Source organism: Hemitrygon akajei, chromosome 24 (genome assembly GCF_048418815.1).
Source record: "Hemitrygon akajei chromosome 24, sHemAka1.3, whole genome shotgun sequence".
In the NCBI taxonomy this organism is placed as follows: Eukaryota; Metazoa; Chordata; class Chondrichthyes; order Myliobatiformes; family Dasyatidae; genus Hemitrygon; species Hemitrygon akajei.
The window spans coordinates 2708863-2722374 of NC_133147.1; the positions used below are offsets into that span (position 1 = coordinate 2708863).

At 43.8% G+C, this 13512-nt stretch overlaps 3 protein-coding genes across 3 annotated transcripts; 2 read left to right on the forward strand and 1 right to left on the reverse strand.

Annotated features, from left to right (window-relative positions):
- Nucleotides 1-8827: 8827 nt before the first annotated feature.
- Nucleotides 8828-10122, forward strand: LOC140715567 (histone H1-like). The gene has a single exon (XM_073027922.1). The coding sequence runs from the start codon at nucleotides 8875-8877 to the stop codon at nucleotides 9505-9507; it is 633 nt and encodes a 210-aa protein (XP_072884023.1). The 5' UTR covers nucleotides 8828-8874; the 3' UTR covers nucleotides 9508-10122.
- Nucleotides 10123-10325: 203 nt separating this feature from the next.
- LOC140715804 (histone H3) lies at nucleotides 10326-11503 on the forward strand. The gene has a single exon (XM_073028196.1). The coding sequence runs from the start codon at nucleotides 10365-10367 to the stop codon at nucleotides 10773-10775; it is 411 nt and encodes a 136-aa protein (XP_072884297.1). The 5' UTR covers nucleotides 10326-10364; the 3' UTR covers nucleotides 10776-11503.
- A 1291-nt stretch (nucleotides 11504-12794) lies between these two features.
- Nucleotides 12795-13423, reverse strand: LOC140715805 (histone H2AX-like). Its single transcript, XM_073028197.1, has one exon. It carries the CDS (start codon nucleotides 13399-13401, stop codon nucleotides 13021-13023), a length of 381 nt encoding a protein of 126 aa, XP_072884298.1. The 5' UTR covers nucleotides 13402-13423; the 3' UTR covers nucleotides 12795-13020.
- Between the last annotated feature and the right edge of the window lie 89 nt (nucleotides 13424-13512).

Genomic DNA, 13512 nt, shown 5'->3' on the forward strand with positions numbered 1-13512 from the left:
TGAGCCTAATTCCCGTCCATTCCAGCCAACACCATCTTCACTTCCGTGTAATTGCCCTTATTTAGGTTGTGGACATTGAGGGTGAACACACGTCCAGAACTAAAGGATGTTCACGAAAATGATTTCAGGATTGAATTACCTGTCATATGAACAGCGTTTGATGGCTCTGGACCTATGAATGAGGGGAGGCCTCATTGAAGATTTGACAAAATATACAAAATTATGAGGGGTATCGATGGGTGATAGGGAAATTATTGTATTGTTACAAATGTTACAAATTGTTACAATTGTTACAAATGTGTTTGATCTTACAGCTATTGCAGGGACATGGTGGCAGGTGATCCGGGACTGAGAATTTAGTATTCCAGCATATTCAATGTTCCACAATGTGCCATGGATGGTTCCAAGCCCAGTTGCAAAAGGACGGTTGGACGTGGGGATAACAACCCCATCATGTAAAAACCCAGAGTTACAGAGCTCCAAGGCCTCATCCCTGGGAGCAGATGGATCCACCAAGAAGATGGGTTACAGCAGAGGACCATGAAAGGCTGGCCCAGGACAGAGGACTAATGTCAATGGCCTCTTGTCTCAGTAGGGGTGATGACCTTAACTAACAAACAGTGTTCCATCCAGATCAGCGAAAGGGAAAGGAGGAGTGTGGCCTTGTTCATCATATGGTGATGAGGGGTGATATGCAGTTAGGGACAGTGAACAACAAGGGAAAGACAATGTGGGGAGGAGAAGCCTCTACACCCTCTCGTGTTGCCTCTTCATGGGACAAAGCATGAAAGGAGAAATTATCAAAGGGGTAAATTTTTCAATAGATACTTTTCAATATCAAAAATACTACTACAACTTCTTTATGTACCCATGCTTCCCTATTATCTTCTAAACATAAAACTGAATTCAATGTCATTTTACCCTTGCTATATCACCTCTTTTCCAAAATATCATTCAACTGCTCTATTACCATATGTTCCATATGTTTACACAAATGGGACGTTAATGATATTGGTCTATAACTAGAGCGATCCGACCAGATTTGCCAGGTTTTAGAATAGAGGGAAGGTGGCCTACATTTGAAATTTGATTCAAAAATTTTATTATCTCGAGAATTGTCAGCCATATGTTTAAACATACAATAATATTTATCATAAACAAGAGAAACTCTGTAGATGCCGGAAATCCAAGTAACATACACAAGGAACTCAGCAGGGCAGGCAACATCTATGGAAGAACAGTACAGCTGAAATAGACACACAATGTAACCCATGGTACAGGTGTCAAAAGATAGAGAGTATAGGTCTAAAGTGACAGTATGGAGGTTTAAAGGGACCTGAGGGGTAAATTTTGTCACACAAACAATATTTAGCATCTAGGATGAGGGGCTGGATTAGTGGTGGATGTAGGAACTCTCGATTTCTTTGTTTGGCAACACTTCCCAGGGCCTTGCTATTCACTGTGTATATCCTGCCCTGCTTTAACTTTCCATAATATAGTCATTGATTTGTACAACATGGAAATCAGCCCTTTGGCCCAAGTCATTCCTGCATTTGGCCCATATCGCTCTGAAATTTTCTTATCAATATACCTGGCAAAATGACTTTTAAATATAGTAAATATACCCACCTCTACAACACCTTCTGGCAGCTTATTCCACTTTCCTCCATCGTCTGTGTGGAAGAAGTTGTCCCTCAGGACTTGTTATATCTTCATCCTCTCACAATACATTTATGTCCTTTACTTATGAACTTCCTTCTGTGGGGGAAAATCTACCTTCTTGATGTGCCTCATTGTTTATAAACCTCTACAAGGTCACCACAGCCTCCTACACTCCAGGGAAAACAGTCTATCCAGTGTCTCCTTATAACTCAAACCCTCCAGTCCCTGTGAATGTTTTCTACTCCCTTTGCAGCTGAAATAACATCCTTCCCATGGCTTAGTGACCAAAACTGCACAGTCGACCAAGTGCAGTCTCACCAAAATCTTGTGCAGTTTATTTACTTATTTAGAGATGCCATTCAGAACAGGCTTCTCTGGACCAATGAGCTACATCACCTAGAAACCCACCTATTTAACACCAGGCTAATCACAGGACAATTAACAATGACTAACTAACCTGCTGACTGTTATATCTTCATTGTGGGTGGAAACCCACGCATTCATGGGAAGAAGGTACCCTCCTTACAGATGACACTGAACTCCAGAATGCCCTGAGCTGTAACAGCCTCATGCTAACTGCTACGCTGTGACATGACATCCAAGATGTTGTACTCAGTACTCTGACTGATGAAGGCAAATGTACCAAATGCCTTCTTCAATGCTCTGTTGACCTGTGTCAACACTTTGTTTCTGTTTTACAATTCTCACAGAGACCTGTCATTAACTATGTAAACCCTGCTCTAAAATAAATTATCAAAATTCCTCACTTTGTACTCTGTACTTGGCTCAGTTAAATCCTATCTTCCATATCCCATACTCCTGATTAGTCTAAGTCTCATTGTCATCTCATTGTCCATTACACCACCAAAATTGGAATTTTCTGATTGGCTCAGAGACAGATGTGAGAAAAGAGCCCGAATGGTCATTGGGGACCTGAGTCACCCCAGACACAATCTATTCCAGCTGTTACCATCCAGAAAATGGTATTGCAGCATAAAAGCCAGGAACAACAGGCTCCAGGACAGCTTCTTCCACCAAGCAGTCAGACTGATTAACTCACACTGATTTGAGTGTATTTCTATGTTACATTTACTGTTCTATTTATTATAAATTACCATGGTTGCACATTGCACATTTAGATGGAGGGGTAGCATAAAGATTTTTACTCCTCATGTATGTGAAGGATGTAAGAAATAAAGTCAATTCAATTCAATATATCTGTGGAATCTAAATCATTGATTATATTTAAAGTGGAGGTTGATAGGTTCTTGTTTTATCAGGGCTTCAAAGGTTATGGGGAACAGGCAGGAGAATGGGTTTGAGAGAGATAATAAATCAGCCATGGTGGTGTGACTGAGTAGAATCGATGGGCTGAATGGCCTAATGCTGCTCCTATATTTGATGGTGTCATTTTCAGATTGATTACTCATGCCGTTTACATTCTCCCCCAAACCATGAATGCATGTGACAAACAACAGAGCACAGATCCCTGCAGCCTACCAATGGTCACAGGGCCCCAATCTGACAGGGGGAAGTGAGGATGCAAATATCTCACAGATGCGGGAGAGCAGGCATTTCAGAGGGTCATGGGGACGGAAGGAGGTTACACAGTGTGAGGCTACAGAAGGATTAATATTTAACTAAGCTCCTCTTGATTTAATATATCTCTTCAAATTCACACTCATCTTCCTGTGCTGCAGAACAAACAGTCCCACTCTATCTCAGTCTCCTCTTGTAACTCCAGCCCTCCAGTAACATCCCTGTGAAGGTTTTCTGCATCAATTGCAGCTGAATCACATTGTTCCTGTAGCTAGGTGACCAGAACTGCACACATTACCCAAGTGCAATCCCACCACAACATCTTGTACAGTTGTAACACAACATCCTGACTCTCGTACTCATTGTCCTAACCAATGACGGCAAGTGTGCCAATCGCTTTCATTGCCACATTGTCCACCTACGTCTGCACTTTTAGGAATTATACCCACCGGTCTCTCTGTTCTGCAGTGCCCTCCAGGGCTCTGCCCCTCACTGTGTAATCTTCTGCCCTGATTTAACCAACCAAAAGGCTGCTCTTCGGATTTGTCTGAATTAAATTCCAGTTGCCATTTCCTTGCCTACTTACACAACTGACGTCAATCCTCTTGTAGTTTACACCAACTTTGTCATTGTCCATCAATGTTGGCATCATCTGCAAATTTATTAATCACGCACTTATAACCTCATTCAGATCATCAATTTACCAGATATGACAATCCAACTAGAGACCCAGCACAGGTCACCACTGAGCACAGGCTACCAATCTAAAAACAGTAATGTGCCGATATGAAAGGGGCCAGAGAGATAGTAGTGAGGAGATGTGGGAGTTTGCCAGCATGGGAAGTTTACAGAGTGGGTGTCGTGCTGAGGTCCAAGGAGTATGTGAGCCCAAGAATGAGAATGGGAAACCAGAGGCTGGAAAATGTTTTAGTGTATAATGTTTCAAGATTCTAGATAAGATAAAAATTTTCTGTGAGAATTTGGAAATGATTAAGACAGAAATCTGGTTTTTCAATGTGTTTTGAAAGTGTTACTTGGATTTAAGCTATTAATTAAAAACTGTCCTTTAAACTACATAATTAAATGCCACCATCTCCAAAGGGATCCTACCACCAAACATAACTTTGCCTCCATCCCCTCCACTTTCAGCAGGGATCGATCCCTCGTGACTTCTTTGTCCATTCATTCCCCACCCACCCTCCCCCAACCAATCTCCCGCCTGACATTTATCCCTAGGAGTGGCCAAAGTGCTCTACCTGTCCATCTACCTCCTCCCTTACCTCCATTCCGTACCCAAAGAGTCCTTTCAGGTGTGGTGCCACTTCACTTGTGAACCTACTGTTGTTGTCTATTGTATCCAATGCTCCCAATGCAGCCTCCTCTACTTTGGTGACACCCATCATAGATCAAGATACTGCTTGTCGAGCACCTCCAACTATCTGCCAGTAGTGGAAAGAACGGGTGTCCCAAATTTTCATTTATGATTCCCATTCCCATTACGGCATGTCCTTCTCTTTTGGCCTCAATGAGGCCACCTTCAGGGTGGAGTAGCAACACCTCATATTCCGTCTGACTGGCCTCTAAACTGATGACATGAATTCCGAATTCCCCATCTGGTAAAAAAAACAATACCCTCCATCTCCCTTCTTCTATTCCCCAATCTTGCCTCTTATCTCTTCTCTCCTGCCTATCATCTGGTGCCCTTCCTCGTTCCCTTTTTCCTATGGTGCACTCTCCTGTCTTCAGTGGTTGGGAAAGTGCTGGAATCTATTATTAACAATGAGGTTTTGGGTATTTGGAGACTAATGTTAAAATAAGTCAAAGTCAGCATGGTTTCTATAGAGTGAAATCTTGTTAGATTTGTTAGACAAAGTTGTTAGTTTCTTAAGGAAGTATCAAGTGGGGTGGACAAAGGAGAAACAGTGTATGTCATTTACTTGGATTTTCAGGAGGTATTTGATAAGATGCCACACATGAGGCTACTTATCAAGATAAAATCCTATGATGTTACAGAAAACATATCGGCATTGGCATTGGCTGACAGGCAGGAGGCAGTGAGTGGGAATAAAGGGGACTTTTCCTGCTTAGTTGCTATTGACAAGTGGTGTTCCTCAGGGGTCAGTATTGGGAATGCTACTTTTCACTTTTTTTCCATGTTTTGGATAATGGAGTTGATGGCTTCATGGCATAGTCTGTAGATGATGCAAAGATAGGTGAAGGGGTAGGTAGTGCTGAGGAAGCAATGAGTTTGCAGCAGGACTTGGACAAATTGGAAGAATGGGCAAAAAAGTGGCAGATGGAATACAGTGCTGGGAAATGTACAATAATGAATAATAGAAACAATTGTGTGGACTTATTTATTTATTTATTTAGGGAGTAGATTCAAACATCGGGGGTGCAGAGGGACTTAGGAGTCCTCATGCAAGACACCCAGGAGGTTAATTTGCACATTGTCTGTGGTAAAGAAGGCAATGCAATGTTGGCATTTATTTCAAGGGGAATAGAATATAAAAGCAAGGAGATAAGGAGTCTTTATAAGACACTAGTCAGGCGACACTTGGAGTGTTGTCAACAGATTTGTGCCCCATATCTCAGAAAGAATGTGTTGTCATTGGAGGGAGTCCAGAGGAGTTTCACAAGAATGATGAAGAGGGTTAACACGTGAGATGTATTTGGCAGCTTTGGTCACATACTCACTGGAATTTAGAAGATTGTATGGGCATCTCATTGAAACCTACCAAATGTTTAAAGGACTAGATAGGGTGGATGTTTCCTATGATGGGGTATCCACAACTCAAGGGCACAGACTCAAAATTGAGGGTGAATGTTAAGAACGGAGGTAAGGAGGAATTTTTCTTTGAGCCAGAGAGTAGTGAAGCTATGGAATGCTCTGCCACAGACTGTGGTGGAGACCATGTCCATGGGTATATTTAAGGTGGAAGTTGACCGTATCTTCATCAGTCAGGATATCAAAGGATATGGTAGGAAAGCAGGTGTATGGGGTTGAGTGGGAACTAGGATCAGCCATGATGGAATGGCAGAGCACACTCGATGGACTGAATGGCCTAATTCTGTCTTATGGTTTTATCAGATTGCTTCATCTTTGGCCCTTGACCATTCCTACCCACCTGGCTATCCTCCTTCCCTCCCCCACATTTTTATTATGGCTGCTTTCCCCTTCCTTTTCAGTCCTGAAGATGTTTCTCAGCCTGAAAAGAAAACCTCCTTACCTCTGGGAGTTGCTTCAGAATTTTGTGCACATTGTTTTGGTTTTCCAGCATCTGAAGAATTTCTTGTGTTCATTATTTTAAACTACTTTGTTAGCTGGAAGTATCTTCTCCATGGTAGGGAGAGGGGAACCACCACTCAAATAATGGGTATTGGGTGGTAAGCTCATAATGGAGAACATACAGGGAAGTAAACTAGTCTTTGAAGATTGGGTCATCACAGTATTATCTCCCCTTAGTGAGAGTATTCATGGCTATTAATATATGATGGGTCTTAACATCTTCACAAGTTTAGAAGTTCACAGTCAGCAAACCCAATACTATCACAGAACTCAGGTCTTCAATTTCCACCGTCACTCTTCTAAATCTTCTTTGCACTCTTTGCAACCTATTATACTGTGGCTCTAATGAGGTTGACTAAAGCTACACAGCATTCTGGGTGTGGATACACAAAACGTACATCACATTCCAGCTCCTGCGCTAATTATCCTTGCTGATGGAGGAGGCCAGTGTACCAAATACTCTCTTCCCCATCCAGTTTTGTAGAAGTTTCAGGAAGGAAAAATTTAAAATTGCAGGCGACCAGGGTTCAATTCCTGCTGTTGCCCTGAGGAGTTTGTACCTTCTCTGGGTGTTCTTGTTTCCTCCCACAGTCAAAATACCTACCAGTTGGTAGGTTAATGAGACAATTTACAATGACTAATGATTAGGCTGGGTTTAAACTGGTGGATTGTTGGCCAGCATGGCTGAAGGGGCTGTAGGGACTGTTTCTGTGCTGTATCTCAATAAGTACAAACATTGTGTCCTGACAGAAAAGAGTGCAGACACTGTACAGTCACAAGCTGAACCAAACCTTTGAGAGCTGGCCTTCTTTTTACTGTCTTTTCTGAGTGTGGATGTTCAGTAAGGCAGCCATTCCTCAGTTAACACACAGTTGACCGAGGTTCCCGTGTAATTTTGATACCTTTTTCATTCTTTCTGTTAGTTTAAGAAAGTGATGGGAAGGATACAGTAGGTTAGCTCCACAGGTTAGGGCTGTAAGCTGAGACAGGGTAATGTTGGGGGAATTAGTTACTCGCCAGGATTTGGAGAGCCTGTAAGAAAGAGAATAAGTGGGACAGCAAGTGTCTGGGAACAGAATGTATCTGTTAGGGTGAAGAGTAATCTAGCAGATTTAGGGAACCTTGGCAAATGTGAGATAATGAGGTTCAGGTTTGGAAGTAAAAATAAAACATACACTTCATTCAGGAGGTTGGCATCAAACCAATCCCTTTCTGGTTACAGGAAAGGAAATAAGGAAGGAAATAAGGAGGGCAAAAAGAGGGAAAACGATATGGATCTGGCAGGACGGTTCAGGAATCTCCGAAGAGGTTCTCCTGTTGTCTTAAGAGTAAAAGGGTAGTTAGGGAGAGATTCGGTCCCTTCAGAGACCAGCAGGACTACCGAGATCTTAAGCCGCAGGAGGTGGGTGAGTTTTGTAATGAATATTTCTCCTCAAAGAAGAAAAGTATGGCTCAAGATGGAAGGGAGGGACACAAGGGGAGATGTTACTGAGCTGGAAATCTATAAGTATAATAATCTATAAGTAACATGCGAGAAGAGAGGAAAACCTATGCTGGGAATTGTGCACCGGGTCCACAGTTTGTGCCGTAACTATGCAGATATGAACGGCGTGTCAAAGAGAGAGTTAAAGGACCTAACGCTGTCACTGTCACTGTCAAGTCAAGTCAATGCAAATTTATTGTCATTAACAATATATATGAATACCGTCAAACAAGACAACGTTTCTCCGAACTCGAGTTTACACACCGTACACACAGCACATAACTTATGAAGGTAAGGATGAAATCTATAGACGGATTACACATAGAGCAACAAAGTGCGTAAATTAAATATTGTAAGATACAAAGCAGATAACCAGTGACAAATTGAATGCGTTGCGGCTGTGTTTGTGAGTCCGATCACGTCGCTACATTCCGCCGTCCCTCCTGTGGAAAATTTAAAAAAAAATCCCTGTCACGGATGGCCCAGTTCCCCAGCTCACTCTTAAAGTGGGAATCACCGCATTTTTTTCAGTTAGTTTCAATATTTCAGTCGGAAAACAAAGAAAATGCGGCTGTCGCGGGAGAGAACGACGTTATTGCAGCAGTTAAACTGGTTTATATGAAATCCCTTGCTTCTAATTCGGCCCAAACTTGTTTTACAGCAAAGAATCCGGCCTCGGACACAAACAGAGAGCGGTCTAGCTGATGCGTGTGCCCGGTTTTAATTGAAATGGGGGTGTTTTAATGAGAAAGAAACACAGACGGCCGCTCCGGCCGGGAGCTGACTACAGCGAGTCTCCGCCCCGTCCGCTCGCTGCCTTTAAATTGCTCTGCACCGCCGCCTCTCGCTTCATTTCTCACTCAGTTCTGAGTTTTGAGAGAGTTTATACAGAATCGCCGACATGACCGAGACCGAAGCTGCCGAAGTCGCTCCTCCAGCGGCGCCCGCAGCAGCAACCAAGGCTCCCAAGAAGAAGAAGGAGGCCGCCCGGACCAAGATAGCCGGTCCCAAACTGGGCGAACAGATCGAAAAGATTGTGGCGGATTGCCGCAGTCACCGAGGGGTGTCCATAGTCGCGATAAAGAAGGAGTTGGCCGCTAACGGCGTCGATGTGGAAAAGCTCAAAAGTCAGATCAAGATGGTCATTAAAAGGAAATTGGAAAGCGGCTCCCTGGTTCACACCAAGGGCGCAGGTGCCTCCGGCTCCTTGAAGGCCGCTAAAAAGGACAGTACCGCGAAAATCGCGAAAAAAACGAAGAAAATAGCGGCTAAGAAATCACAGATCAAGAAGCCAGCGATCAAGAAAACTGCGACCAAAAAAGCAGCAAAGAAATCTCCCGCCAAGAAACAAAGTGGTAAGAAACCGACGGCTAAAAAAGCGGCAGCTAAGAAACCAGCGACGAAGAAGGCTGCGAAGAAGCCCAAGAGCCCCAAGAAGGTCACAGCTCCGAAGGCGAAGGCGCCCAAGAAATCGGCAAAACCCAAACCTAAGGCGAAATCCGTAAAAGCCAAGAAGACGGCGGCCAAAAAGTAAATTGAAAGCTCAAGACCTGAAACCAACGGCTCTTCTAAGAGCCACTCAGGTTTTCCACGAAAGGGCTAGAAAATTTACGGTTGTAGAAAAGTCGAGAGGCAAAGGGAAGATAGAGGTCTCGCTGCTCTATTACTCGGACGCTGTCTCCTCTACTTCCCTCTCCGTCGCGCGGGCAGGTCAGGATGGAATCACTCAGTGACGGTGCATATAAAATGAGACAGCGGCACTCGGTTTGCTATTGAGCAGTGACTTGGAGATAGAACAGATAAGGAAGTTAATTGTTTGGTTGTAATAAATGTTTTTATGGATATATCCTGTGGTCCTTTTGAAAACTTTTTTCCGGCAGTTTTCCCTAAAAGCCATTTAGTAAATGAATGCAGTAAAATCGATTTCAATTCTGCCTGACTTTTCTCCGAGAAGCTATTCAGAAAAAAATGCAAACTTACAGCTAACCGAGTGAAGCTGAAATTTGATAATTCATGATTCTATTATAAGAAAACCGTGTGCTATTGAAACAAGATTTTCTTTTGTTTGCTCTTGGAATTGGCGGGCAATTTGAAATTGAACCGGTATCCTATCACTAACAAGGATTGGTTAAATTCTGATCCTCAGTGACTAGCTTCCATATTTGGTCACAGTTAATATCCCTCACCTCCCCCACCACCAGCAGTGGCCGGCTTCAAACAGGTGATAGAAAAACAGCCATTCAGAATGCTGAGGCTCTGTAATGGACATGTTTCTTGCAACCAATCACTGAGTAGGGCGGCCCTTCATCAACTGTTTAAAAGCTTGTTCCCGAGTTTGCTCCGATTCTGCAAACGCGGTATTTGAAATTACTTTTAGGTAGCTGAAGGAGAATGGCCCGCACCAAGCAAACAGCGCGGAAATCGACTGGCGGGAAAGCTCCTCGGAAACAGCTGGCGACCAAAGCGGCGCGAAAGAGCGCTCCAGCCACGGGCGGAGTGAAGAAGCCTCATCGCTACCGGCCCGGCACTGTGGCTCTGAGGGAGATCCGACGCTACCAGAAATCCACCGAGCTACTCATCCGCAAACTGCCTTTCCAGCGCCTGGTGCGAGAAATCGCTCAGGACTTCAAGACCGACTTGCGCTTCCAGAGCTCGGCCGTCATGGCCCTGCAAGAGGCCAGTGAAGCTTACCTGGTGGGGCTCTTCGAGGACACCAATCTGTGCGCCATCCATGCCAAGCGAGTCACCATCATGCCCAAAGACATCCAGTTGGCCCGCCGCATCCGCGGGGAGCGCGCCTAAATCCGACCTCGGCACCAAGCTCAACAAAAGGCTCTTTTAAGAGCCACCAATTAGACGGTGGAAAGAGCTGTCACTTTTACACTGACACGCCATTCCTTTGTGATATAATCTCTCCCTCACCTTCATCGCGTGTTCGTGTCCTACACATCTGTCATATACTATTGCATATCTTGTGGCAAGACTTCCAGAGATTTGCTGTAATCGAGAATGGGCTTTGGTAAGTACAGATTTAAACTTTCCAGTCGATTCCAGGCTAGTTTAATGGGGATACAAACTGGGCTGAGCCCGCAGTTTGACAAGAGAGACCAGTGATGACATATATACAGACCCAACGAGAATATAAACTGGATTGGCTTTTGGGAGCTAAATGGTCAGAAACATTCAAACAAGCCGGTTGCGCTGTTACCGAAAAATGAATCTTGTTCGACTTAATCAGTCAATACATATTATTGCTGATTACAGTTGTTACTGTTCTGGAGAATAGGTTTAATAAACGCAGCTTTCCAGTCCTATTTCTAGTGGAATCCATAAAAAAGTAGAATCTGGCCCATCGTGTCTGCTCCCCATTCAATCATGGCTGATCCTTTTTATTTTCTCCTCTCAATCCCAGTTCCAGATGAAATACTTTTTCCACGTTACAATCTCGCCTTAGACCGCAGCTTGCCAAGAGAGAACAGTGCATAATCTGATGAAGTTTGTACCCAGAACGAACACGAATATAAACAGTAGAAGCTAAATGCCCGGAAATATTCAGTGAGTGAAGTAGTACTTGTGCTGCTACTGTAAAATAAATTTTGATCGAATTAATGAATCAAACCATATGTTTGTAGGCTACGGATTAATGACTAACTTTTTCGGGCGGCTTCTCAGGTTATCTGGGTAACTGACAGTTACTATCGGCGATTTTCTTACTGCTTGCTGATCTTTAGCAAATAAGGCGACTCTCTGATTCGCTTATTACGCTTGCCGGAAGAAACTGGGAATTCAATCTGCAGACCCTTGGGTGTCAATGATTACTTTCGTATTATGCATTGATTACAACAGTCTCAGATTATGCTGTGTTGCATTAAAATATATATAGCTCTGCTGGCTCCTCAGTTTTGAAACGTCTGGGTGCTATTCATGCCCAGGCTTTACGTCTGTGTTTTGTTGTAAGGTCTTCTGTTTCTGCTCTGCAGGGGGAAGTGGATCAGATGTCATAGTATTTGCGAAGATTGAAGATGGCTGTGAATTATTGACTAGACTTCAGTGGTCGTGGGGATGATCATTCAACTCAGAATGTATTGAAAGACTGGAACATCAAGTTTGCAAGATTTGCTGCTTTGGGTGGGAAGGAAATGATCAGATAAGCTGAGACTATCCAATATGAGCCATTATTACTATCCATTATTGTTCCCTGGCTATTTACTTTACCTGGGGCACATTTGACTCTTCCGGAGAAGCTGTCAGAATTTGCTGGGTGTGTAACTGAAGAGCTGGTGGTTGCACTATCTGTTCTTCATCAATATGACGAAATGGTTCCATTGTTTACAGATGATTCCAAAGGCCCAGCGTCTCATAACACCGGTGCAGCTGTCTCTATGTCCCAGCATTTCAGGTGTCAATAAGAAAAAGGTTACCTAATGAACTCCCAGTCCCAGTTTATACTGTTAAAATGGTGGTAGTCCTCCTTGTATTGCAGTGGATAGAGGATGTATAGCCTAACTGTGTTGTTGTCTGTTCTGATTCCTTCTCTGTATTGCATCGTTTTAAGATGGGTTTATCCAATAGTTGTCCAGATGTTTTGTTGGAAATTGGACAAACATTATTGAGGAATGTAAGTCTGCTTTTCTGGGTCACACCTCAAGTCGGTCTGGATGGAAGTGAAATACTGTAGTCGATAGGTTGACTAAACAACTCATGAAGGACAGTGTTCTTGATAACAATATTCTACTAAGTAAGAGAGAGGCAAAGATTTTAATTAAAGATCATGTTCTCTTCGATCTGACAGAGATTGTGGAACATTCAATTGAACATTTATATGACATTCAGAAAAAATATTACTTCACTTGCGTAGAAAAAAATCAACATTTCAGAAATTATAAAACTCATTTGCTTAAAAAGAAATTCCTCAAAAAACTTTCGCAGTGACAGGGAAACGCAGCCCTCTCCCCGGCACTCAGCGTATTCGCAAAGCAGCCCTTTCACAGACACTGTGAGTGGCTCTGAAAAGAGCCTTTGGGTCACTGGGTCAGATTCTGTCTCTTCACTTGCTGGTTCCGCCGGTTTTCTTGGGCAACAATACGGCCTGGATGTTGGGCAGCACCCCGCCCTGAGCGATGGTCACCCCTCCCAGCAGCTTGTTAAGCTCCTCGTCATTGCGGACAGCCAGCTGCAGATGCCTGGGGATGATGCGGGTCTTTTTGTTATCCCGGGCCGCGTTGCCGGCCAGCTCAAGGATTTCAGCCGTCAGATACTCGAGCACAGCAGCCAGATAGACCGGGGCTCCGGCACCCACCCGTTCAGCATAGTTACCCTTTCTCAGGAGCCTGTGAACACGGCCCACCGGGAACTGAAGTCCAGCTCGGGACGAGCGAGACTTGGCCTTGGACCGAGCTTTGCCGCCTGTTTTTCCTCGTCCGCTCATTCTCACAATCTCAGCAAAACTTTCACAGAGAATGAGGAAATGCTTCCGGCCTTCGTTCGTCTTGTACCCTCTGAAGGAATATACTGTGACATTTGTGATTGGTACAACAAC